The sequence below is a fragment of the Rhineura floridana genome, chromosome 7, assembly GCF_030035675.1.
Source record: "Rhineura floridana isolate rRhiFlo1 chromosome 7, rRhiFlo1.hap2, whole genome shotgun sequence".
Lineage (NCBI taxonomy): Eukaryota > Metazoa > Chordata > Lepidosauria > Squamata > Rhineuridae > Rhineura > Rhineura floridana.
The window spans coordinates 36046989-36074795 of record NC_084486.1 but is presented as its reverse complement, the minus strand read 5'-3'; the positions used below and the strand labels follow the sequence as shown (position 1 = coordinate 36074795).

The window sequence follows — 27807 nt, the reverse complement described above, 5'->3', positions numbered from 1 at the left end:
CTTTAAAGCCCCACAACTACTTGTGATATTATTGATGTGTTAACCTCACTTGATTTTATTGCAAGTCACCCTTGAGGAGTGTAGGCCAAATTGTGAAGTAAATGTATAACATATAGTAAACTAGAATTTCTCACCTCTCCATTCTGACAAGCTCATGAGCACCTGCAAAAAGGAATACAATGTTGTTACTGTTCCTAACTGTGGTCCTATTTCACATAAAAAATTGAGGTGATAGAATTTCAGGCATAGAAAAAACGCAATGTCATTTAGGCCAAGAACTACAAGCAAGATTTTTTTCTACCCAAGAGGTCTCTCCTATGGATAAAGGGGCGATAGTGTATATAAAGATATGCAGTCCCTTTCCATTTCATCTTTAAAGACTGTTTGTGTTGCTTTTCCTAAGCAACCAATTCCTCTCTCTTTTGTCCTGAGTTTATTAGTTTGGTGATTTGTACTAGAGAAGTGGAAACTGTTAATCCACATGACACACAGATACCAGATCTAAGCAGTTTAGCAGTGGTCTGGAACTGTATCCAGTCTGTTATTTTATCCATTTCCTTGTTAGTGAAAAAGTTCTTATGGATAAGCAAAAATTAAAATTTAAGAATGAGAATACAGAAAACATGTGAACTAGGTTGAAGCAATATTTGTTAGTTACTGAACAATCTAGAACAGTTTATTTTTATGAGATGAAAATAAAATACCTAAGTAGTAGTGTAACTACTTGTATGTGCGAAATGGTTCTTCAGTTATATAGAAAAGCTTCCTATAACTCAGTGTATCTGGTAGAAGGTATTAAATAGGTTTAGATATTAACTGTAGGACTTAAATATTTAATATTATTTTATTATTTAAGAGAAACTTATTTACAATTCTTTTTAACAATTGTTTAAAAAATCAGGGTGTTTTTTCTTAAATCATCAGTTTTTATCCACCCTCTCTGAAATTTATTTTGAGACTAGAAATTGTTCCATTTAATTAAACTAGAGTGCACTTGATTAGCATATACTAGTTATGCCACTTCAACTCCAGGAATGTAGAAACTCAGAGGTTCACTCTCATCTTCCTATTTGATTTGACACCATTTGCTTCTCTCCTACACCCTCTGCGCTTTTTAATACTTCCTGCTACATTTTTTTTCATTTTTCTACATGCTTTTTTGTACATCAGCTGAAACACTAGTCTTCTATTAAGCATGCTGAGTTGAAAAGCACTTGATTCTGCAATAAGAGCAACTTCCTCCTTAACTGCTACTATAGTATCTAGAGCACGTTTTGCAACTGCAATGGAAGAGATACACTGGATTCTTTTTCTTTCTTTTTTTTAAGGGGGGAGGAATCCACAAGTTGATTACCTTCAGCTAGGTCTATAATATGCATGAATGTGGTGGATTGAAGCAAGGCTGCAAAGCACAGCTCTTAAGGAGACAGGGAATGACTAAGCAATGTGAAACATCTCACAGATTCTAGATTAGGCAGAGCCTGCAAGAAAATCCTCTGGAGGTTGCTTAGTCACAGACCAAACTGCACAAGATAGGTCCAAACTCCATAGGAGATCTCATTTATTCTTTGTTTGGTCTCTAGAGATATCTCCTAACTTCTCAGCAGGAGCAGGGCCGGCCCCAGGCATGCTGGGGGCCTTAAGGCCATGCTGTGCACGCAGCTGCAAAACAGCCAAGAAAGGTAGGTTGAACGAGGGAATGGTGGGGGCTCCAAAGCTCCTGCTCTATGATCCATGGCAGCAATCCTGCCCCACCTGGCCGCCCTTTGGAGCCGGCCCTGATCAGGGGACCTAACTCAGTCTGCTTCCTTCTAGGCAAGGCAGAGAAAAATTGGAATGAAAGTAGAAGATGAGGTCTCACTTAGGACTTATCCAAACGGAGCAGGATAATCCACAGTTTCCATATTCGGTTTGTCATCTGATAGTCCTCACTTTGCCTTTTAGTTCGCTCTTTCCCAATTAAAAAAAAACGCTTTTTTGCACCCACACATGCAGCGGTAAGACCCCTACATTCTTTTCGCTTTTTCCAAGCTCCGCCTCTAAAACCTCCCCCTATCAACCAATTGGTCAGCAAAAAAATTACGTATGCTCCTCTCCCCCTTTGCAACGAAGCACAATATGGCTGTAAAGGAGTTCTCTCCTGGGAAGGAAAGGCTGCCGGTCAGTTTCATGCCTGCCTTCCCAGGAGAATGAAATTGACAAAGCTTTCCCCAGCAGGCTTGAAACCTAGGAGAAGCACTTTTCTTGTATGCATTTGTGATATTACACTTAAACGAATGTATGCTTTTCTGCCTTTATTGATATTTAAGGAGATACACACGCTGGCAATTGCACTTATTTCTCCAAAAAAGCAAGAAATGTGTTTTCCCCCCGCCCTTCTCCCTTTCCTTCCCACAGAGAATGAAATTGACAAAGCTTTCCGGAGCAGGCTTGAAACCGACCACAAGCCCTTTTCTAAGTTTGCATTTGCGATATCACACTTAAACGAATGTATGCTTTTCTGATTTGAAGCAAAACCCCCAGCAAGTACAATGAAATTGACAAAGCTTTCCGGAGGCAGGCTGGAACCGACCATCTCCCCTTTCTCGCTTGCTGTGCATTGCAGATCTCTCCCAGAGTGGCCACCCAGTTTGCAGGCTGGCAAAAAATTAAATGCATCTGCACAGTAGTTGCAGACCCCCCTACAACACCCCACCATTGCGATGATTGGTTCAATTTTCCTGGGCTTATTCTCACACATGCGCAAAAGTGCAGATATGTGATTGGCTGGAATGAGGAGAAGGGGCAAGGGGAAACGCCCAAGAACCGCCCATCAGCTGTAAAGTCCGCGGTATTGCATCCTAACTCCTGAAGGCACAGCGAATGATTCCCGATTTTAAACAGCAAATCACATTTTTGCTGGTATTGCAAGGAGCGGATTTAACCCGCGAAAATGCGTAACAGCGCGAGACGTCATTTGGACGACCGAAAAATAATGAACACACATAGCAGGCGTGTCACACATTTTGCAGTCGTCTGGATGAGCCCTTAGACTAGCCTGAGCTAGCTCTTTTTTAAAAAAGCCTCCTAGTAGCAGGAGTTGACAAACTCCCAGTATGGGGATCTCCCTTCAAGAAATAGGGAAGGAGTGTTATTGACTGTTTTGCCCACAACAACTGTGTTACAGGAATTTAGTAGAATGGGAGAAGTCCCAGATTCTCCCCCTCCCATCCCATCCCCTCCCCTCAAAACCACAAAATGCACTGGAATTCAGCCATAGTATTTCCTAATCTACTTCACAAATTCTGTAATGGGAAATTGGGGGGGGGGGAGATACCAACCTCAAAATGTGGGACAATGAACATTTGGTGGGACTGTGCATAGTCAATTAAAGCAGTAAGGGCAGATATTAAAATGGAGCTGTGTGTGGAATATACCTCACTTCAATACCTAAAATTAGCTCTGAGAAGAAGAGGAAGGACCAAAAACAGTCCAATAAACTGTGCTTTGGTTAGTCTGATTATTTTCAGATTTTAATGCTTTCATGCCTCTACTGTTGCCTGTTAAGCTATAAAAGGAACCAAGCAGCTGCTGAGGTTTACCACACTGTTTATCCTGAATGAATCTGCAGTCTTAATATGAAATGGAAGAAGTACCTTCCATTATTTGAAAACAACACCATTTTTCACACTTCTGGCTAATGGACTTTCAAGCATTCCACGTGTGAATGTTCTTAAAGCAGGACAGACACTGCAAATCAATCAAATGAAGAGTTGACCAACTATAGACCAATTGAAGAACCGGTCTATTTTTTAAATTTTTTTTGGAAGAATTCATATAAACCAGATCCTGCAGTGCATTCTTGTGTGTATATGAATGTGCATCTATTTCTGCTTGGGAAAGGAGAAGTTTAAAGTGGCCATTCAGATTATTATAAATTTTGTACCCCCTTTTTTAAAATTTCCCTTAGGAGGTGAAATTGACTAAAACAATTTTTTTTATGCATTCTAGTCGAGTTCATTACATAATTTCTGACATTAGGAAAAGGAAGAGAAGCAGATTTTTCTTTTGCGGTGAGCCCTCACCCTATTGTATAGTTATCAAGCCAGAACAACACTAAGGAAGAAGTCATTCCTGTTGCTCTATGGAAATTGGCTGTGCACAAACCCAGTTGCTCCATGCAACTCAAATTGGGAAGAAAGCAAGAAGTACCCTCCAAGAAGATACTAATGCAAAAACATTGCAGACATGATATAAATACAATTCTAAGTAATGACTGAGCACTGTGCCACACCCCACTACAATTTAACATGATCTGCTTTGTTATGTAGCTCTGCCCTTTTGTGCTACAATTTTCCCTCAGTCATTCATTTTCCAAGAAATGAGTATAAACAAACGGGTGGGGGACACTGTCAGGTCTGGAACATAAAAGCAGCTGACAGCCTGCTCAACAAAGATGTGGAATGTTGGTCTTTAATCAGAATGACTCCTAATACGTAGAATTACGGTAGAACAGACTTCATACAAATATTAGTGTTATTTGTATTTAGGTTTATCTAAACTAATTCAGCAATGAAACCACTATATGTTGCCTCACTCTGTTCTTCAGTGCTTCTCACAGGCAATGTGAAGTGGTGTTACTCAGACAAGGCCAGAAATGGCTCATGGAAACATTTTTGCTTTCGTGCCGAAGGCTATCAATGCCTTACCCTTTTTTATTAACATGGTCTTTTTCATTGACTTCACTTCCACGTAGGATTTCCATGTTGAAATCCAGGGTTCAGGAAGGTATTTTAAACCACTCCACAGCAGCAAAAATGATGCAGACGTAACTTCTCCATGGCCCCCTCAGCTGCCTTCCCCTGCTGCCTAATGTAAGGCAAAACATGTCCTGCTTACTGCAGCATGTGGGAGGGAACAGCTAATGAAGGGCCCAGAGAAGCTACTGCCACATCATTTCTTACCAGTGCATAGCTCTTCAAGAGACACACATGATCTCCCAGTAGTAACCCTATTTTCACCCAAATGACTTGGTATCATTCATGTAATGGCATAAATATTTGCATATTGGTGTCTCTGCTCTTGAAAGGGCACAGTTAAAGTAGAAGAAGTGGATATGTGTATCACTTTGTATTGAATGCTAAGCCTGTAAGGAGACATAAAAAGAGGAAATGGAGTGAGGAAGGGAAGGGGAACATTTTAATACGTACGTCTGTTAGCAATTGCTGTTCTCTGCTTGTAAATGAGGAGAAGAATTAGGGGAAGGCACAGAATGCCCACAATGCAGGCCCCTGTTGCAAGTGCAGCTGCTGTGATGTCTGAAAAAGAGCAAAGAAATGAGAGGCAAATTGGCAAGCAAGCAGAAAATTATTTTCATTACTGGAGCGTATTCTGAGTTGACAACTAATAGCTATTGGCTGAACATTTGCTAATTTAGATATGAAACTAAAATGCCCTTAATATAAAAAGGAATTCAGTTCTATTAGGAAGTTGTTTCTTTTGCTACAATATGATATTCCTTCATAACAAAATGGATTTTCATTACTTCAGAACTTTGTTGGTCCTTAAAAAAATTACAGTTTAATGTCCTTTACTATTTTACAAGGCTGTAATAATTATAAATGCTTCATACGTTTTGAGATAAATAATAAATGTGTTTGTATATACACCAGGACAATATTATTACTGCCTGCTAATTCTTTGTGCAGTTGCCACTGTTTCCTATCAGACAGAAATTTAATAGAGGAGAGGTTATTCCTGAGATGAAGTTACTGAGATCTGTTACTGTTATGCCTGTAATGCAGGTCAGAGGGCACTGAAACCCTGAAAAAAAAAGTGGCAATTCTAATCATTTGTGTCCACAATATATAACAATAGTTATTGTTTTGTAAGAATCTTTTGTAGACGGAAAACGAACTAAGCATTTTGTTTTTTCTTAAAACTAATATATTTAATTATTCAACTACTATGTGAAATTTGCATACAAATTAGGCTGTATATGTAAATAAAAATTTCTAAAATGAATATTTTTGATTAACCACTGCTTTCCTATTAACATAAATCTATCAGATGCATACATTGTCCCAGACACTTTCTTGTGTTTATTTAATTAAATTGGTTTACTGTTCAAGATTAAGTTGAGCTAGTTTGGAGGAACTGTTTAAAAAAATCTGTATAGCAGGAACTTTAATGTTTCGAAGAGTATTCCAAATTTGACTGAGATTCAGAAATGCTTAAACGAGATTTTGTTGAGTCCCCTGTAATCAATACCAAGATCCAGGAGAAAAGACACTGCTTTAATTGCAACAATTGGACTTAGCCCAGATTCCACTGAAGTCAGTGAAAATACACCTGCTGGTTTCATTGTTCATTGGCTCAGATCCATTACAAGCTAACGAAATAACATGCAAAGCTCTCTAATGAAGTAGCATGCAAAGCTCTCTTAGCAAAGCTAGACCACATCTTCCTTTTTTTTATCATTAATTTTTATTCAAATTTTCAAAAACAAAACAGAACAAAACAAAACAAAAATACAAATTAAACAATAAAATAAAATGTTGACTTCCGATTTGTCGCAGATCAGTTATAGGTCTACAATATATAACAAACCTGTCTCTTAAATTATATTACAAAATCACTTTCCTCCAGTAGTTATCTTAATTAATCATCAAATCTCATAAACATCACTTTATTCTTTCCACAAAAAGTCAAAGAGAGGCTTCAACTCCTTGAGAAATATATCTGTCGATTTTTCTCCAAATAAACTTGTCAATTAATCCATCTCATCAAATCTGTTAGGTCCAATAATTTCAATAGCCATTCTTCCATTATCAGTGTGAAATCCATCTTCCATCTTCCATCCTTGCACCCGTAATAATCCTGTTAGGTCCAGTAATTTCAGTAGCCATTCTTCCATTATCAGTGTCCCATAATAATCTTGCTGTCATAGCCAAAGTCATATAATAAGAGTCTGATGGGAATTTCCTTCATCACAAATATTTTCTTGCCATCAATTCTGAATGTGTTGCTAAAATATTGTTGTAAAGTCATATCTCTGTTTTTCTTTTTTACGAAATGCACCGGCACATCTCTTGAGAATTTTTCCATTGTCACATATCTGTAATTAATTCTATAGATTTTTTCTATGTCAAACTCCATCACATCATTCCAGACCAGAAATTTATCCAAGACATTGATAGCTTTATCTCTAATATCTTCATTAATTTCTTCAAGGACAATGCTGAATTCCAAACAGTAAACTTTATCTCTAATATCCATAAACTCCAAGTCTTTTTCCAGTTCCACATTTGTTCCAATCTCCAGGGCTTGCATCTTCCCTTTAATTTTTCTTTTTTCATCTTCTAATGTTTGTTCAGTTGTATCTCTGATCTCATCAACCTCCTCCATTTCTTTAAGCTCCTGCTTCATTTTGCCAAATTCAATTTTCATCTCCTGTCTACCCTGTCTCAGGGTTTGTTTCATTATCTCAGTCTCATCCATTATTTTCTGAAACATAATTACTTCCAGGGTCTCATTCACTTTCTTGATTGCCATTCTTAAAACCACGAAGAAAAAAAACCCCACTTCTTATTCCAGCAACAAAGGGGTTAATGTTCCAAGTCTGATGACATCACAGTGTAGACAGTGTAGACAGCACAGCCTGCCTTATCTCTTATATGTTCAGGAATGCAAAACAAATTCAGTTCACAGTATCAAAACAGTTAGTGGCATCGAGAACAAGCAGATTCGTCAAAATGAAATAAATAGACCAGAAAAAATAGTCCCAGACATACAATACTCAAAAGTTCATAAATCAGATTTATTTATTTTTTTGTCTTCGGAATAGAAATCCCTCATCCGTTTGTATCTTTAAAATGCATAATTCCAGGCCAGCTTTTTGCAATAAAAACAAAGATAAGCCATCTCGATTTCTTTCCTCCTTAATTTCGTAAATGAAAGAGAAGAGTTATAACTCACCCAGGAATTCTTTATAGCTGATTCACTGACAAATCTCTTTTTGCTGTAACAATTTAAGCCAGATGATAAAGATAGAAAGAAGGATGCTTGTCTGTTGAAATCCGTTTTTCTTTAAAGAAAAGATAAACGTCTCGCTTAATCAGTTAGAGCTTGTTTGGAAGTCTGTCTGGCGTTGCTGGCTGAACATTCTCTCATAAACTAATGAAATCCAGTCCCCCCAACAAACACAAGCTTCTGTGGTTAATCTCTAGGTTTCTGCCTGCCCGGGAGAAAGTCTTTACCAGCCAAAAAAAAATGTTCTGACTGATTTTAAAACTGAAAAAGCTTCCTCTGAGACAAGAGCTCAACTCAAAGGCAGGGACAGGCGAAGCAACCCTTCCCAGAAGTCCGACCACATGTTCCTGAAGTTTTACCTATTTACCATTTGGTTTGGCAAGGTGTGTTTTAGAACAGTGAATATCATTTACTCTACATTTGTGCAGATTCAAACGACAGTGAAATCCAGATTCTGATAGGTAGATGCAAATTCCATACCAGGAGCATATTTTTATTTTGTTGTTGTTGTTGGTATGTGCCTTCACGTCGTTACAACTTAGGGCAACCCTATGAATCAGTGACCTCCAAGAGCATCTGTCATGAACCACCCTGTTCAGATCTTGTAAGTTCAGGTCTGTGGCTTCCTTTATGGAATCAATCCATCTCTTGTTTGGCCTTCCTCTTTTTCTACTCCCTTCTGTTTTTCCCAGCATTATTGTCTTTTCTAGTGAATCATGTCTTCTCATTATATGTCCAAAGTATGATAACCTCAGTTTCATCATTTTAGCTTCTAGTGATAGTTCTGGTTTAATTTGTTCTAACCCAATTATTTGTCTTTTCGCAGGCCATGGTATGCGCAAAGCTCTCCTCCAACACCACATTTCAAATGAGTTGATTTTTCTCTTATCCACTGTTTTCACTGTCCAACTTTCACATCCATACATAAAGATTGGGAATACCATGGTCTGAATGATCCTGACTTCACTGTGCAGTGATACATCTTTGCATTTGAGGACCTTTTCTAGTTCTCTCATAGCTGCCCTGCCCAGTCCTAGTCTTCTGATTTCTTGACTATCCTCTCCATTTTGGTTAATGACTGTGCCAACCTATTGATAATCCTTGACAAGTTCAGTGTCCTCATTGTCAACTTTGAAGTTACATAAATCTTCTGTTGTCATTACTTTAGTCTTTTTGACGTTCAGCTGTAGTCCTGCTTTTGTGCTTTCCTCTTTAACTTTCATCAGCATTCGTTTCAAACCATTACTGGTTTCTGCTAGTAGTATGGTATCGTCTGCATATCTTAAATTATTGATATTTCTCCCTCCAATTTTCACACCTCCTTCATCTTGGTCCAATCTCGCTTTCCATATGATATGTTCTGCGTACAGATTAAACAAATAGGGTGATAAAATACATCCCTGTCTCACACCCTTTCCGATGGGGAATCAATCGGTTTCTCCATATTCTGTCCTTACAGTAGCCTCTTGTCCAGAGTATAGGTTGCACATCAGGACAATCAGATGCTGTGGCACCCCCATTTCTTGTAAAACATTCCATAGTTTTTTCATGATCTACACTGTCAAAGGCTTTGCTGTAATCTATAAAGCACAGGGTGATTTTCTTCTGAAATTCCTTGGTCTGTTCCATTATGCAACGTATGTTTGCGATATGATCTCTGGTGCCTCTTCCCTTTCTAAATCCAGCTTGGACGTCTAGCATTTCTTGCTCCATATATGGTAAGAGCCTTTGTTGTAGAATCTTGAGCATCACTTCACTTGCATGGGATATTAAGGCAATAGTTTGACAATTACTGAATTCCCTGGGATCCCCTTTCATTGGAATTGGGATATATATTGAACGCTTCCAGTCTGTGGGCCATTGTTTCGTTTTCCATATTTCTTGACAAATTTTTGTCAAAATTTGGACAGATCCAGTCTCAGTAGCTTGTAGCAACTATGTTGGTATACCATCTGTTCCTGGTGATATGTTTCTTCTGAGTATTTTAAGAGCAGCTTTTACTTCACATTCTAAAGTTTCTTCATCATACGGTTTTTCCGTGAATGAATCTGTCATCCTGGCACCTCTTTTATAGAGTTCTTCAGTGTATTGCGTCTATCTTCCTTTTATTTCATCTCGGTCAGTTACTGTGTTCCCCTGTTGATTATTCAACATCCCTACTCGTGGTTTACATTTCCCTTTAACTTCTTTAACCTTTTGGAATAGGGCTCTTGTTCTACCCTTTTTGTTGTCCTCTTCTATTTCTATACAATAACTATTGTAATAGTTCTCTTTGTCCCTACGTACTAGTCACTGTATTGTTGTATTTAGGGTTCTGACCGTGTTTCTATCTCCTCTTGCTTTTGCTTTCCTTCTCTCTTTAACCATTTTAAGAGTTTCTTCAGTCATCCATTGAGGTCTTTCTTTTTAACTAGAGTTATTCTTGCCTGAAAATGTATCTGTCTTCATTCCATGGTTCTTCTGGTTCTCTGTCAACTAAGTTTAAAGCCTCATACCTGTTCCTTATATGATTTTTATATTCTTCTGGGATGTTATTTAAATTTTTATTTACAGATATTAAATTGTATCTAAATTATAGATAGAACAGATCTAGAAACAAAAATGGCTAAGTACACCTGTAGGTGGTTGTCTAAATGAGAATGGGAAAGAAGTACTAAACATTTCCAAATTGTAAAGAGCGGCTTTCATTCACACAGAGCTGCTTCCATTTGAAAAACAGGTACAGTATCTATAGGTATCCAGTAATGAGTCAGCCAAGCTAGTGAACAGTAAGAACTTCAAGCTCTGAGTTTGTCTGGATTTTCTGTAACAACCTGAAATTCTCTCTAGTCTTCTTTAAAGTGAAAGATCCCATTTATTAAACTAAATAAACAGTGAGATGCCAAAACTGGTATGCAGAAAAAATGTGTCAAAATCTTATGAAAATTGGTGAGGGTGTAGAATTGGAATGAGTTCAGTACATTATTTTCAGGGCACACTCATGGTCCAGCAAATGTGTATGATACAGAATAAGAGTCATGACCTGTTTATACAACCAGCAGAGTCAAGTGCCAGAACTTCCTTAGACAAACTCACATCAGACTGCAGTTTGGAGAGGGGGTTACATGTTTCTCCACAAGCATAAGATTTCCTACATGTAGAATAGAGGACCATGTCAAATAGCGTGCAACCTAGCCTTCTCCTTGACGGAAAGAGCTCCGCTGGGCAGCAGACTGATGATTTGATAGTGGCAGCAAAATATTGTTGTTTTGCTGCCCTCACTGCCCTTAAATACAGCTTACCATGGGCACTTACCAGTATGTAACTGCATCCACCAGGAGTTCGTCTCCATCTGCACTCAAGCCATCTCCTATATTGTTTCATCGCTTTCAGCTCTGGGGTATACCATGGAGCCGTACAAGCTATACACAGGAGAGGGCGCTCAGGAGCAATCATGTCAACTGCCCGGGTCATTTCTGTATTCCACAGTTCAACCAGGGTTTCAACGGGAGCACCAGCCCTATCAGCCGGAAAACTCCCCAGAGCCCTTTGGAAACCATCCAGATCCATTAGTCTCTGGGGGTGGACCAACTTAATAGGTCCCCAACCCTTACAGAGGGGAAAAGCCACTGTAAGTCTAAACTTCAGCAAGCAGTGATTTGTGTAGAAATATCCAGAGATTCAGAATAGCCCCTAGGCTGGTAATAGGCCAAGTAACCCAGCATATGTGGGAGAGGAAGCTTTGATTTTTGAAGACATGGAAGATAGTGGAGTACAAAGTGGTTTTTACCCTCACTTAAGAGATCATTTACAATAAGAAGAGAAGAAGAAAGTATATGTAACCTCCTGACCTAAATATAGCCAGGAGGTACAACTGCACTAGTATATTTAGAGCTGATTATGGAATATGTCTGACAGCAGGTTGGTTTTGATCGTTTTTTAAAAAGTGTTTTATTAACAGAAGTTCCATTAAACCTATGCAATCGTGTTTTAAATAATTATGTAAGGACTTAGCTATGTAAACACCCATGGCAGCATTATGACAGATTTATTACCCCATGTTTATAAATTTGACATTAATATTACAAAAGCAAAAGAAAATGCTTGCAGGCTTACTATAAGGTCCTGCAACTTACTGTAAGTAATATACAACTTTACTAATTTGAAGGCACTGTGGCTCTCCAAACACATCAACTCCATATACAGCACAAAGAGCTAAACCTCACCTCAAATTATTATCTTTGTTTCTTGAACTGTCCACTTCTTTAATTATCCAAGCCCCTCTTGTTTTCCAGTTACATTGGTTTTTTCAGAGTTTGTCACAGAGGATTGTACGCTACCTTCTGTGTAAACTCTTAATATTCCTATTCAACCATTCATGACTGCATGATAATAAACTATCTGCAGATCAGAACACAAGGATTTTACTACCTGGGGACTTTTGATTCTTGTCCTTCCTAAGAACCTCAGCACAAATACTTCCTCTGAATTTACTTCAGCAGACGAAAGCAGGGTACTGAGGATGTGGAGCGAATCAGTTGTTTAGACAAAGTGGAGAGAATTGCATTTCATGACAGACTACTATCGAGTCTTTTTTGTGAATGACCTTGTTCATACAATCTTGTTAATTAAACTCAGCCTCCACAGGTCAGTGCATACTCAGCTTTATGAAGGCTGGGCTCTTACGCTCCTACTGGGAGGAAGGACAGGAAATAAATAAATAAATAAAGTAAGTAAGACCTTATCCATAGGCAAGAGAGAATGAATGTAACTGTTTACACTACATGAAATGTTGCAATGTAAGAACATTACAATAAATGTATTTGTATATACAGCAGTTTACCTGCCTACATGTATATTTAACCTAAACAATCAGGAAGAATTATCAGCAGTTGCATGTAGAAATTCCATTGAAACACATGCCAGATTTACAACCAGTCCCTCCTGAGAAAAGGGACGCTACATAATAGATTTCCCCTTTCAAAACAAGGCATGACAAAGATTTGTAACCCTCTGTTGATATAATAGATGTCTGCCTCTTTCCAAGCTCCTTGTGTTGTATTTGAAGTGAGAGAGCAAACAATTACAATTCCATATATATATTTAACATATATGGCACACCAATAATGCCAGGCTGTGCCAGAGGGCTTACAGTCTATGTTAAGTCTATATTAAACATGGATGGGACAAGAAAGGGAGAGGTTGGGGCAGACAAATAAGTTGTGGGGAGACAGAGGTAGGGAAGAGTTAACAGAGGTTCAGGAAAGGTGTTGCTAAAAGACATGAATCTTGAGATAATCAGGTTTATCAATAGTGCAGTTTCAAGCACTTGCAGGCAGGCAAGAAATCAAAGGAGGCCTAAAGGATGGGGGGAAATAAGAAAGGGTGTAACAGAATTAGACAACATGGTCAAATCTGAGACTGGAAGCCAGGGCAAGGAGACAGGTGACAAGATCAAAGCATCAATCCTCCATATTAAAATAATCATTCATAGCAGTAGTATGTGTTGCAAAGGTAATCTTACTTTCACGCTCTGTGCTGGCAGCATGATGAAATGTACAGTTTGAAAGAGTACCATTTGCTGTAAATTTAAAAAAAAAGTTGTCAGTTTCTTGGAAAGGTATTTCTCCTGCCGTCTTTTAAAAAATGATAATCATAACATGCTGGCTCAGATGTAACACTAAACCATATAAACCACTATGGTTTAGTGTTATGAGCATAGCTACCACCACCCTGATTCATGTACTCTTTCCTCCTTCTTCCTTAGGATGAGGAGGAGTTTGGAAGCTTCCACTTCCATTTTTCACTATCCTCAGCTAGCTATGTTGCCAAACCCAGACAGATTGTGATTAACTTAACTATAATTAGTAGAAACTTTAAACCAGAGCTGGGCTTGTTTTCACTAACCATGATTAAGATTAAGCACAGTTTTGAGTTCCAGTGGCATGCTACGCGAAACTGTGGTGTCTAAAAAGAATCAACAGGTTCAGATAATTCTCTTCACAACCATGCTGGAGAGTAAAGCGAGGAATGCATCAGCCTGGGCAGGCTGGGTTCATTTTTGTATCATTAAACTGTGGGTTGAGCCAGTATGGCATAGTGGTTAAAGTGTTGGACTACAACCTGGGAGACCAGGGTTCAAATCCCCACACAGCCATGAAGCTCACTGGGTGACCTTGGGCAGTCACTGCCTCTCATCCTCATGAAAACCCTATTCATAGGGTCGCCATAAGTTGGAATCGACTCAAAGGCAGGACATTTACATTTAAACTGTGGGTTAGCTTTATGTATTAATACAGCCAGCATCCACAAAAAGGACAAAATCCAACGTATTAGGAAGCTTCTTAAATTTAAAATAATGATCATTTTGCTTTTATTCTGCTTACTAATTCACTGCCATTCTTCACTTTATACTAAGACTTTGTCAAGCAGAGGGTTTCTTTTGGGCCGGGCATTCAAGCCACATGGAAACTGTGAATCCCATCGTGATGGCTGCTAATCCAAATTACAGACTAGGTTCTAGCAGGATCAGTATAAGTGGCATAATTCTACCACCTCATTTCTGATTCTATGCTACATTAGCAAGGCTGCAAGGCTGTAACAGTTACCTGAGAGTAAATTCCATTTAAGACAGATGGATTTACTTCTGAGGACACAAGCCATAGGTTTGCGTTGTAAGTTAACTATGAACATAAGAGCCTGCTGGATGACGCCAATGGCCCATCTAGTCCAGCATCCTGTTCTCACAGTGGCTGACCAGATGCTTCTGGGAAGCTCACAAGCAGGATGTGAGCACAACAGCACTCTCCCCACCAGTGGTTTCCAGCAACTGGTATTCAGAAGCATACTGCCTCTGACAGTAGAGATGGAACATAGCCTTATCCATGGCTGCTAACCATAATGGCTTTCTAATCCTCTTTTAAAATCATCCAAGTTGGCAGCCATCAATGCCTCTTGTGGGAGTGAATTCCATAGTTTTAACTATGTGCTGTGGGTGAAGCTGTTATTTGGGCATATCCCAAAGTATGGCTTTGGTTTCTTTTGTTTAAGCGCTGGCAGATTAAAAAATAAATTATACTGCTGTTCATGATAAAGGTTTTGACACTTTTTCTGCTGACTTTCTCAAGTATGAAGAAAGTTTGAAGTTGCATAAGTGGGATTATGTGTGATAGTTCCATCTTAATCAATTATTAAATGAGTATTTCTTTCAGAATTTTTACATACAAATGTGTGTAACTGAAACCTGGTGTTACCTTTGCCTGCCATCCAGAGACTTACCCCGGAAAGCACACATAGGAAGAGAATGGGGTGAGTGGAGGAGAGGGGCAAGACTAATTCGCCAGTGAGTATGCACAGAGCTGCCTGTGTTGCACTACAATAATTAAAATAGAGAAAGATAGCATTTTCCATCCTCACCTAATCAGTAACAATTTATCCTGCTTTCCCCAGCAATTCTCTCCCAGAACACTTTAGGTCAGGTCCCAATTGGGTATTCATACTAATATCTGAAGAGGTGGCATTGGCAGTTATAGCGAATGAGTGAGGTGAGGAAAAGGGAACCTGGTGTGAGAGATAGGACATGACTCAGAACCCAGAGAAGAAGAAGCTGGAAAAGGGCACAGTGACGGGCCAGTCTTAGGATACTTTGATGATTAGAACTGGCTTCATCCACCTCTCAAACAGCAGAATTCTATGCATGTTTACTCAAAAGTAAGCCCTACTGATTTCAATGGGGATAACTTCCAAGTGTGCATAAGATTGCAACACAGTTCTTAAATATATGGGATGAGATCCTGAAAAACACGTAAAGTTTACTTTGTGCTTTTTGTTGAGATTTAAGCATGCTGCAATTTTTGTGACTTTTTCATCATCCTGAGAATAGTCGTAGCCAATTAGGAATCATGCGTCCATGATTATGTCACTCTATGTAGCCAATCTGATTAGCTATGTGACAGCATCACTGAGCCAGTTAAGACTGGGCAGTTTCTTGGATCAGCATCATGGTCACTCTGAATGGGCAAACATCTTCACCCACCTATGGAGCAACATCTCCACTTTTTACCACTTACCAGATGTTTTCTTGAGAAGTGCCCTCACTGTGGCTCAGTTCTAGTTTTAAACTTTCTCCTTATTTTACCCCTCCCCCAATGGTAGTCTATAGCTCCTGATTTTTAGTCTAGTACAGTCTATTCCATTCCATCTAGGTTTATATGTAAGTTTAGCTACATCTGCTTTGTGTACAGAGTTCACCTGCCTTTCTGTATACGAAGTTCCATGAAACCATGAGCCTGTTGCTTGGCATGTGCCTTGTTGTGCTCCTTTTTAGCCTCTACCACGTAGCAGCAGTAGTTCCCACTGTCCCGAAGAGTAAGATTTGCCATGGTGATGTGGAATGTCCCATGGTGATCCGAGGAGAAAGCCAGACCATGATGGCTCACTTGCTGCCCAGTGTTGTTACTGCCAGGTAATCCATGCTGCTTCTCTAATTCATGATGCAGCTCCTTTATCGTGATATTGCGAATATGTTGTCTCTGATAACAGCTCTCGTCACCCTGATTGCTGAAGTACCAAAATTTGGAAATAAAATCATGTGGGTATGCAAGAGACCCACTGAGCTTGCAAGTCAAGGTGACATTCTGACCTTCGGGGCAGATATAGAGTGTGTAAGGAATGGTGATTTTAAAGGTTGTTGACTGTGCTGTGGGAAGAAAACAGAATATCAGGGTGAAATATTTTGTAAATGATTCAACTTAGTATGTCAAGCAAAGAGAAGCATTATTCTCCCCATTACACAAGAGAGTATAATGAAACAGAATCTTAGATTCTTATTCAAATGAAATTCTAGCATTATTAAGGCCCTGCCTTTTATTCTCTTGCTATCTTAGCTTAATCACAGAATCTTTTTCTTGGTAGTCACCTTTATGTACAACAGGATCCACAAAACATTTCATTTCAGGAGCTTATAACCTGACTTTTTTTTTATTCTGCAAACTGCAATAATGTTCACATTTCCATTTCACTGAAATCAACTAAACATGAGCCAAGAGCAGCAACAGTAGCTTATTTCAGAGTATTTTGGACAGAATGGGCCATTTGCAATTAGTGCCTCAAGACCTGTTTGTTGATAATTTGTGTCCACCTTTACATATTTTCCCACATAGAACCACTTTCATTAAAAAGGAAACAGCCATAGTTCTTGGACTCACCACACCTCTCAAGACCAAATTGCTAAAAACTCCTCATTTAAAGGAGTTGTGGAAACTGTTAAGGCTCAGAATTCTTAAAAATAAGGAGAAATATTCATCTGCAGAGTTAAGTTGTTGTGAACCATGACAGACAAACACATGCTATTAAGTAGATCACAGAACCTTGAAAAACTACTTTTCCCATGTGGAATTGTTTAGGAATGTGTAGAAGGGTTGTCAGCCCCTCCAGGGATATAAAACAAACCATTGCATATTTCCATGTTAATTCATTTAAGTGTATTCAGATTTAGAATCGCCCGTTGACTCGTATTTTTGCCATCGGAGTAGGGGTGGATGGGTGAATAGCTAGGGGTCAGCTCTGTACCCTGTGGATAGTCAGGGTAAGAGATGCATTCAGGTCACTGGCAATACTCAAGATACATCAAGATCTATTGCCCCAATGTGGTACATTTTGCCTTAGAATTAATTCAATACAGTATGCATACCCAGCCTTCTATTTAACACAGGGGTAGAAACCTGTGGCCCTCCAGGACTGTCTATCTGGCCCTTGGGATTCTCCCCAGGCTGCATTCTTCACTGACCCTACTTCACACCCTCCTTGAGTGTTTTTGCCTGGCTGGATATGTCCTTGAACTCTGATAATGCCTCTAACTTGCCTGGATGGAGGATACAGGGTGGGTGAGTGTGTGTAGAAACTAGCCTCCTGTACAAAGGTAGAATTTGCATCCATTGCTCCACCCACTTTTGCCTCTGGCCCTCCCACCACTGGAATGTGGCCCACAGAAAGTTGCCCAGAAGGGAATGCAGCCCTCAGGCTGAAAAGGAGCCCCACCCCTGATTTAACAGAATGTAATGTGGTTCATCGCTTTTATAACCATCAACTTGTTTAAAATGTATCTTTTGTCAACAGTTTTTTTTTTAAAAAAGCTATGTGGTTAAGTAACTTCTGGCTTTTTAAATATGAAAAATCTGCTGGCATTAACAACATAATATGTTTTCATTAACTGCAGCAACATCCTGTTTTGGTTTTGTTAGGGCAACAACTTTAAGGTATATGTAGGAGTTGTTTTGTTTTTTAGATTTCATATGATGCCTCTCCCACTGGTAGAAAATTCTGTAGTTTACCAAGAGTCTCCTGCAACAGAACAAAGCCCTGCTGCACTAAGTTATTGAGGGGGGGGTTGCGGGGGGGATGGCAAGAAGAGGCAGGTATCTCAGTGCAATGCCCTGCCACTGGTGCCTTGTTGGTTCCCCCCCCCCAAAAAAAACCTCTCCAGTACTTGATTTATTTTAAGGGTTTTGAAAGAAATAGTGAGAAAATGCTCAAGACTGATTTGATTCCCCTCCTCTGACCTACACTCCCATCCCTCCCTCCATTTCAACAATATGATTGGATCCTTGGGTGCTTTATCCTGAAGTTTAACATCAGATGAAGAAAGTCGGGAGAGAGGAATTTGCTTAATTTACAGAAAGACTGGCACATGCACACACCCCATTCAGAGCTCTCAACAGCCCCAATGTGTTTTTATTATTATGACAGATCTTGCACAATTCTGTTGAATTAGAATTGTGCAACAATTAAAAAGCAACAAGCAGCAAATTGCAGTTTAATCTTGGAAGCTAACTGGGAGAGGAGAAAAGAGTTATTGAGGGGAGGGACAAACACCCCACCACCACCAAACTCAGGATATTTTTGGTCCAGCTCCACTCCTTGGTGTGATCAGTCAGTAGGAGTGTATGGATCTGATGACTGATTCAATGAGCACTCGGTCTCGACAAGAAATTCAATTCAGTTCGCATCTGAAATGGAACCTATCAAATTTGCACTTTCTGAAACGATATGAGAACTGAAACACAGCAGTTATTCAAATTTTGCCAACCAAACAATGTTTACAAAAATGCATACTTTATGGGAAACTGTGCAGAAAAATAGCATATAAAATGCATTATATTATGAGAAATTATTTGCAACAATGTGTACTTTAGTCAAAACTGCCTATAAAATGTGTTTATTTGGAGAAATTTGCACAAAAATGCTAGAAAATTTTCATGGCTGCAGAATTGCGGAAAACTGAACTTAAGATTGGAAAAATGAGAAACTGAGGGAACTGAAATGGACAGAACTTTCCATCCCTAGTGAAGCTGACCAACAAATGAGGGTACAAATGTCTCTTATACATTTCAGGTGAAACCATCCCTCCCCCCCAGCATTGTTTTTAAATGTACCTAATGCAACAACAGATGATACAAAGAGTTCATGGATCTTTGGGACAGAGTGTGATTTCATTTCCTGACTCAGGCTTAATTAAACCTAAATGTCAAAATATCTGGATAGCAGTGAACAAAGCAAACATCAAAATGCCAGCATGGCTATCAACTGAATATCTTACCATGAACACTTAACATTTTTTAGTTATTTAAATGCAGCAGCAACCTATGTGGCAGTGCATGCAATGATACTGGTCTCCCATCTCAGAGTGATAGCAGAGAGGTGGAGGGTGCCATGCATGTAAGTCTACCACTGTGCAGCAGCAGAGGGAGGGGGAATATTTGCACAGGTTGCTAGAATCCTTTTTGCACCCACAAGTAGTCCTCCCTCTGTAATAGACTTCAGTAAATTACTGGTGTTAATTTCCAATTGGATGACAGAAAATACATCATTGGGTATGGAAAAAATTGTGCAAGACGTCATGTTTAGTTTGGCATTAGTCTGGAGAAGCTTTTTTTCCCTTCAAAATAGTTCCTGGCACATCCTCCTGCTGCAACACATATCTAATGAACCATAGTACCTACATCCAGAAACGTTGTTATGGTTTATTTCTAGGCTGCCTTTTGGACAAAAAGGCCCCCAAAGCAGCTTACACACAAATAGAAAAACACAAATACAAATAAAAACAATACAATTTACAAACATTCAAGCCAACAAAATCCTAGCATTTCTAAAAAGCAACAACAGCTAAAAACCAAAATCACTCATCTTCCTGATGAAGGACAGTCCCCAGAAAAATGTCACCGAGAGCAGGGGTGAGGGGGCAAAGCAGGTGGCCAAGCTTGCCCCATGATGGTCCCAGCATAGTCTCCCCCCTGCAGCAGTACCTCTCAGTCTGCAGCTCCTCTCTACAAGGGCCAGGCAGAGGGGTGGGGCAAGGCAGGTGGAAAAGCTTGCCCCTTGATGGTCCCAGCACAGTCTCCCCCCTGCAGCAGTACCTCTCAGTCTGCAGCTCCTCTCTACAAGGGCCAGGCAGAGGGGTGGGGCAAGGCAGGTGGAAAAGCTTGCCCCTTGATGGTCCCAGCACAGTCTCCCCCTGCATGTAGCTTCTCCTTGGAGAGAAAGTGCCCTCCGAGGTCAATCCGGAGGTGGGGGTGGGGAAAGCTGCATGTGTATTGCAGCTGCAGTGAGTTAACATGCATCTGTCTCCAACCTTAGTCAGAGAGTGACAGAGAATGAGGCTGCTGAGATTGTGCAGAGAAGGGCTGCTCTATTAGCATTGTAAAAGGCCACCTGACCCCCTTTGCAGTTCAGGCTCACTCGAATCATCTTGGGCTCCTCACTCAGGGAAAAAACAGTCCGTGAACCACGAGAGGAGATCCGGTATGCACTTCTCCACTTCCCCAGATCCCTTCTTCGGGAGCATAAGTGATCTTACCCTTCCTCTTGACGGACTTCCTGGCAGCCCCCACAGCCCATTCCTCCTCACTCCCCACAAGGACTTCCCAGAAATGTCTGCCTGCTATGAATCCCTCAAGTCCCAGCATATAGAGGTAGGTGTCAAATCTCTCAGGATTGTCAGGCAGATTTTGATACTCATCTCCCAGTCTTGCACTCTTCAGATCCTTAGACAGGATGAGTTGGTGATGGACTGTGTCTGGATCCAAAGTTACTTTTTCTCTTTGCAGCTGAAGTCCACATCTCAGGGTGCCTCTGAATTGTTTCATGACACCTTCCAGAAAGGGATTCATATCGCAAAAATCCCAGATCTTCCACTTCAGTGCAGGAGGAAAAGCTACAGGACCCTGAAACTTCTCCTTTGCCAGAGACCTCTGCAAGAAGCTTCCAATATCCTGCAGGAGTTCATTTGCTGGCTGCTGACACTTCTCTGTCTCCTGGATGATGCTTTCAGGAGAAGTGAATTCCCTGGAGAGTCTCACTATGTGCTCATCCATTTTCTTTGAAATCTCCTTCTCCACCTCTTCCATCTGGGCCTGCAGAAACTTCTTTTGTTCTTCCAAAAACTGGCGCAGTTGCCTGAACTCAGCCACATCTTCTCCCTCTCTGTTTCCATTTGCTTAAGCAGGTCTTGACTTTCCTTCTCAGTGTCTGCTTTAAATGCTGGGATTTTCTCTCTCTCCTTCCTCAGATTGTGTAAGTAGCTGTTGATCTGATCCTTGTACTCCTGGGAAGCCCCCTCCAGAGGAATCACATTGTGATTTTCATATTCCTTGGATTTGTCACACACCAGACAGATCGGGGTTTCGTGGTCCTTACAGAAGAGTTTCAGGGGCTCCTCGTGCTTCTCACAGACTCTTCCCTTTCTTTCTATCTCCTCTTGAAGATTGAGTTTCTTATTGGCTATAAGTAATTCTAAAACATTCGCCAGCAGCCAATTCGGGATGAGGCCTCTGCCTTGGATTTCTCCCAGCACCGGCTCAGGCAGGCTCGGCAGAAGTTGTGCCTGCACTCTGGGATAATCACTGGATCCTGGAAATACTCCAGCCAGATGGGGCAAGTGGCTTCCTCGCAGAGATCCTGGACAGGACCCCCAATCGCAGCCATGGCTACTTCCCAAGGAAAGTGTTAGGGTAGAGACACACTTACTGTTGTGTGGGTTCCAGTATGTCTTCACCTCTCTCCTGTAGAAAGAGAGGGTGAGTTTTCTTTTCTCATTTTCCCATCAACAACTGGGCATTTCCTTTCAAGGAGATTCAAATGAGGTGACTCAGGATCTCTGCTGAGCCTCACTGATGTAAGTGGCATTTTTTGTTGTTTGTTTACGAATTTAACGCACCAGTGTGCATATGTGCCAAGCTATACATTTTTGGGTGCAGAAAGGTGCCACAGAATATAATATATTACACAACAATATATGAAATAATAGTCAACAACAGTCAAAATATCTAGAAAAAAATGAGTAACTGGGAGCTCCATTCCAAAATAAACTCTGGGACACCACAAATTAAATATTTCCAGGAAAGTGTTCCGTGCAGTATAGTATTGAATCACATCTGGCCCCATTCTTTGTTTTGCAAATAATAGCCCATGTCAATGATAGCTGAAATATGTAAAAGAGAATAAAGTGTGCACCCTAAAATTATACAGCCATGACTGTCCAAAGTGAAATAAAGGCCTGGTGTGGATTTGGCCAGGGACAGCTTTGGTTTAAATTTGGATGGGAGGCTACATGTGCCTGCTGTAGAATAAAAAGGTGGGGAAAACCCTGAAAAAGAATGACACTGTTCACAATGTTTTCCTTTTGGAAAGGAAAGGGGCTTACCCTCTGCCCAGTGCCCACCCACCCAATCTCCCCCCTCCCCTCCCTGCTCCTCCACAGCACGAGGTCAGTTTCACCTATCCTAAGCATGGTTGCACAGGGGTAAATCCCATTGAGCTAAAAAAGCATGCAAATGATCAAGCCTGCCCTCCCCTCCTCCTCCCTCCTATCCCCTCCCTCCCTGTTCCTTCACCCCTCCCTTCCCCTCCCACATCCTCTTCCAATCCCCTCCTTCCCCCCTCCTTTCCCTGCCCTCCACCCTACCCCATGGGCAGTTTAATGTATGCTAAGCATGATTGCACAGGAGTAAATCCCACTGAACTCAATAAGCATGCAAATTATCAAACCTGCCCTACCCTCCTCCTCCCTCCCATCACCTCCCTTTTGCCCCTTCCCTCCCCCACCCCTCCCAATCCCCTCCTTCCCCTCCCCCTCCTTCTGCCCCTCTCTTCCCCCCTTCCTCCTTTCCTCTACTGTCCCCTCCCCCTCTCCCATGATCAGTTTTACGTATACTATCCATGATTGCACAGGAGTAAATCCCACTGAACTTAATAAGTGTACAAATGATCAGACCTGCCTTTCCCCTCCTTCCCCTCTCCTCTACCTTCCTCGTTCCTTCTTCCTCTCCTCCCCTCTTCCTTCTTCCTCCTCTCCTGCCCACTCCACGCCTCCCTGCTCATGGTCAGTTTTACCTATTCTAAGCATGATTGCATGGGAGTAAATCCCATTGAACTCAATAAACATGCAAATGATCAAACCTGCCCTCCTCCTCCCTCCCTCCCTCCCTGCTACCATCCCCCTCCACCCCCCATCCCCTGTGGTCAGTTTCACCTATCCTAAGCATGATTGCAGGGGAGTAATCCCACTGAATTCAATAAGCATGCAAATGATCAATCCATTCCCAGTAAACTTGCACAGGATCCCATTTCTTACCTCCTGGATTAAAAAGCAGAGAAATTCACTAATAGGCAAAAAAAACCCTTGTGGTTTAAGAACATACCTATGCCCAACAGATATTCCTATCATAGGCACATGTTACCAAATTCTTCCAAGCCATGCAGGAAGTGGGTTGGACTGTGAAAGACCAACCCAAATTGTGTTTGCATTTTGACAAATTTGTAGGGCAGTACAATATCTCAAAGAGGAGGTCAGGCCTCCTGCTCCCCTGGTGCCTTCACTATAGCTGCCCAATTTCCCTGCTTTTTAGATAGAAATATCTGTTGGCTATAAGTACGTTCTTAAACTGCAAGGCTTATTTATGTATTTATTATTGTTGTTGTTGTTGTTGTTGTTTGTTCCTATGCCACCTTTTGGCCAAAAGGCCCTCAAGGCAGCTTACAAAAAATAAACACAAATATAGAAATACATATCAATAAAAACAGTACAATTTACAAAAATTAAATAACAAGATAATAACATTATTAAAAAGCAACAATAACAACTTTCAGTGAAAATACAATAACAGATCACACTTTCCTAATAAATTCCTTACAATTAGAAGTCTACTAGTTCTTACATCAATATGTTGACATCAAAACATGATACCACTTAGGAGTCCTGCTGGTACTGCATCTGCCAGTCCTAATACAGGAAAAGGATTTTTTGCCTGTTAGGGAATACTCTTTCAGCCACCACAGATCATATACACTTCTATGTGCAGGACAGGTGGCAGTGAATTCTGCATCATCCAGCATGTTGGGTGCAAGACACTGTCAAGGGTGTGAACCTATGCCTAGCCCTGTAGCCGGGAGGCAGGGATGGGGTCATTGCCACCGCAGAGCTGTCCCCCCCCCCCAATTTTGGGGGGAAATTGTATTTTTAATCTGTGACATGCCAAACCATGCCAGCCTCCATTTAAAGAATGACAGCTTGTTTTAAGAACAGGAACAATTCAAGAACAGGACCCTCTGAAAAATTCAGTGAATAAGACAGGGTGAGTGCACAAAAGCCTCATCTGGAAGAGCCCCCAAAGTCTGCTCACTCAAGAATTTCCTGACTGAAGGTGGATTTTTTTCATGCTCACAATCACTCTATAGTTACTTAAATGATCATGTAAAAAAACAGCCAGTATAGTAACATGAGCCTTGAAGAGTTAAAGATAAGAACTTTGTATTATGGGCTAGAATTAGGCTCCACCCCTTACACTTTCCTTTGTTCTGCTCTTCAGTTTCACTTTCAGTTGTATTCTCTACCCAGCCAGCTATAAAGAAGCATGTATGTCTGCAATAAGAAGTAATAGCTCGTTAATTCTGCAGATTATGATGATTAGAGCATGATTGGGTGCTTATTGCGAAAGGGTGGAATAAAGAGATAAAATGAACTGGAAAAAATTAAGTTACTCTTTACACTTTTAATGCACTCACTATATTCACAATCATAGAGGGTATTTTTCTACTTTTTCTTGAATATTTGGCAAAGGATGAAAGCAGCGCTAGAGGAACAGAAACACTGCTGTGCACACTACAGTTAGCTGGCTAGCTGGCCAGCTGGCCACCTAGGCTATAATTCAGGCCTAATTTCTGATTTTCCCAATGTGTGCATCGGAAACATGAAGTCTTTTCAGGTTACAGTGACTCACAAGAATTTAGCAAATTTGGTTTTGCATTTTTAAAAAAGGCCAGCAAACCTTAATTTTGATTAAAAGTTTACACTACTTTAATTCTAGGAAAAATCAAAAGCTTCAATTGTTATAAAGTATGATTTTTAGGTGCTATGCATTTTCTCTCTCTGAAAAAGTTATTGTGAGCCTACAATTCAAAAAGCTTTCTTGCATGTTTATCAAGCCTTTTTTAAAGTTTATGAAAGGAAGTCTATTATGCAGTAAATATTTTGCATAGTTAAGGACTCACTCTCAACAAGAATAATTTCAACGAGAAATTAAGCATATTGTTCTCAGCACCACCCTCCCTAAATGCTTGACTGTGGTTGCATTGTAATGTGCTCTTACTCTGTTTGTAAACCTGTTTTTGTACTGCTGTTGTGATACAAGTTTAAACTGATTTTTGAGATAACAAGCTCTACACTAGTTTTTAACTTCTTAGTTATAACAAACTATTTTGTTTGTTTACACCTTTTGATATCCCCTTGTTCACTTATCCTTAGCATCCTTTTTTCTTATGAAACAAAAAATATGCCAATCATTTAATTCCTGGTGTTCATACTAAATTTTCAGGTAATATAGTACTATATTTTCTGACCTTTACTAAGTGCATTAAGTAACTTAGCACAGTCTCTGCATGGAGGAAGAGTGAGCAGGAAAGTCACTGTCTTTACCTTCCCCTGGTGCTCATATCTTCTCCACCAGTGAAGGAGGGAATTGGCTGGAGTTATGCGCCTCCCCCCCTCAAATATCCCACCTAAAAATATGACTGCTCCACCTAACAAGGAGGGCTGGCTACAGGGCTGCCTATTCCATATGTCCAGGAGAGTGTCTCCTACATGTCTGCATGGTTGAGGTGCAAGAAACTTTGGTGTGGACCCAGACTAATATTAATGTGTAAGAAACTGGGCCAGGAGTGGGGTGCACTCTCACAGTAACCCTTGGTTCACCCCAGATTGTACACTCACACCACCAGGAATTAGTGTATACATATTTTGGCAATTATTGGTGTGAACCCCTACACTTCTCAATGTCTTGCTGGATATTTGGGGGGGGAGTTTGATATTATGATCCCTGAGGCCCCTGCTCTACTGCTTAATGCAGTATTTCGCTTAATTTAAAATGAACTTTCTACCTTGCTGTCTGAACAGCGTACTTTGTTTCTTAGCTTCATGACTGGATTGTTACCTATTATCTTGTAGAAATATTAAGAGAAAATGAGAATATGAATTGAAAATCACTTTGATTCTAGCAGATTCGTTCACTCTGTTTGACTCATGCTGTAACCTCTCACCTAGGAACCCACTGTACCTTTTACCTCTGAGCTCTTAGTCAGCATTTTCTCATCAGTATCCGCATGGTTAGATATCTGTTCATCTGCTTTTCAGTTGCTTTATTCCTTTCTCCAGAGAAGTAAAGACCTTTAAGGGGCTTAAGAGGAAGGAACTTGGCTCAGCTAGTGGTGTTAATCTTGCTTGTTAAAATGATGTGGTGAAAATGTATTGAAAATATTTTTGGAGCTTCAAAGTAGCTATATCGGGGTCACAGGCAGGGGACTCATACCTAACCTAAAGTCAAGTGTCTTGTTTGTAAAAACTGAAAAGGAAGTTCTTTCAAAAGAAAGTCCCTCTTCGCACAGTCCATAGTTAAACTATGGAATTCACTCCTACAGTAGGAAGTGATTGCTACTAACTTGGATGTATTTAAAAGATGGTTAGACACGTTCATAGAGAATAAAGCTATCAGTGGCTACTAGTCACAATAACTATCTTTGACCTTCACTCTCAGAAGCGGTATGTCTCTGAATACCATCTGCTGGGAACTGCAGATGGGGAAAGCACTGTTGCACTCAGGTTCTGCTTGTTGACTTCTCATGGGCATCTGTTTGGCTGATCCAGCAGGCTCTTCTCATGTTCTTATTGTCTAGGAAATTCTGATATGTATATGATAAATTGGATGTCAGACAGTTCTGTATTTAGGATCAACTCAAGAAGCAAACAGGACTTTGTCTTTCAAATTGGAGGTTATGTTCTATTTCTATTTTGGGTGCATTAACAGTTGAATCTGAAGCTGCAGTTTGAAGTAAAATCAGACTGATTACAATATGTTGCTACTTCAGCAAAGCCACTAGCTGTTGGAAAAAATAATCTTGTGCAAACTGAGACACCCCTCATGTCCATTGGAAACAATTCTGCAGAATACTGCCATTATTCTACAATTGTTGGAGCTTTTTATTAGTGTTGCAAGGTGTTGCAGTTCTTCACATATTCACAAAAACAGAAGCAAAAGAAAATGATTTACTATAGGAAACTTCCCTAAAATTGCAAAGTAAAACAAACATATTTAAAGTGACTATCTGAATTCTATCAAGTGTCTTAATATTGTTGCTTCCTCCCTGCTAAAACAAGATGAGCACAGCACATGTCTTGTTTCTGTTATTTGGGCTGATTGCAGGTGTTGCCACCACTCACCATATGCTCAGAGGCACATGTTCCCAAATTCTTCCATGCTACACAGGAAGTGG

General features: G+C 40.3%; 2 protein-coding genes and 1 pseudogene across 15 annotated transcripts in view; 1 reads left to right on the top strand and 2 right to left on the bottom strand.

Moving 5' to 3' along the window:
* Nucleotides 1-27807, top strand: part of CDH23 (cadherin related 23) — a 785528-nt gene that overhangs the window by 692398 nt on the left and 65323 nt on the right. The window lies entirely within an intron of this gene.
* VSIR (V-set immunoregulatory receptor) overlaps nucleotides 1-27807 on the bottom strand; it is a 41337-nt gene that overhangs the window by 10368 nt on the left and 3162 nt on the right. The window contains exons 2-5 of the mRNA XM_061635228.1: nucleotides 16244-16687; nucleotides 13514-13570; nucleotides 5190-5297; nucleotides 135-162 (exon numbers count right to left, since the gene is read on the bottom strand). Of these exons, the coding sequence (XP_061491212.1) occupies nucleotides 135-162; nucleotides 5190-5297; nucleotides 13514-13570; nucleotides 16244-16687 (637 nt within the window). The remainder of the gene's footprint in view (nucleotides 1-134; nucleotides 163-5189; nucleotides 5298-13513; nucleotides 13571-16243; nucleotides 16688-27807) is intronic.
* On the bottom strand, nucleotides 20623-21969 carry LOC133388593 (zinc finger protein RFP-like; annotated as a pseudogene).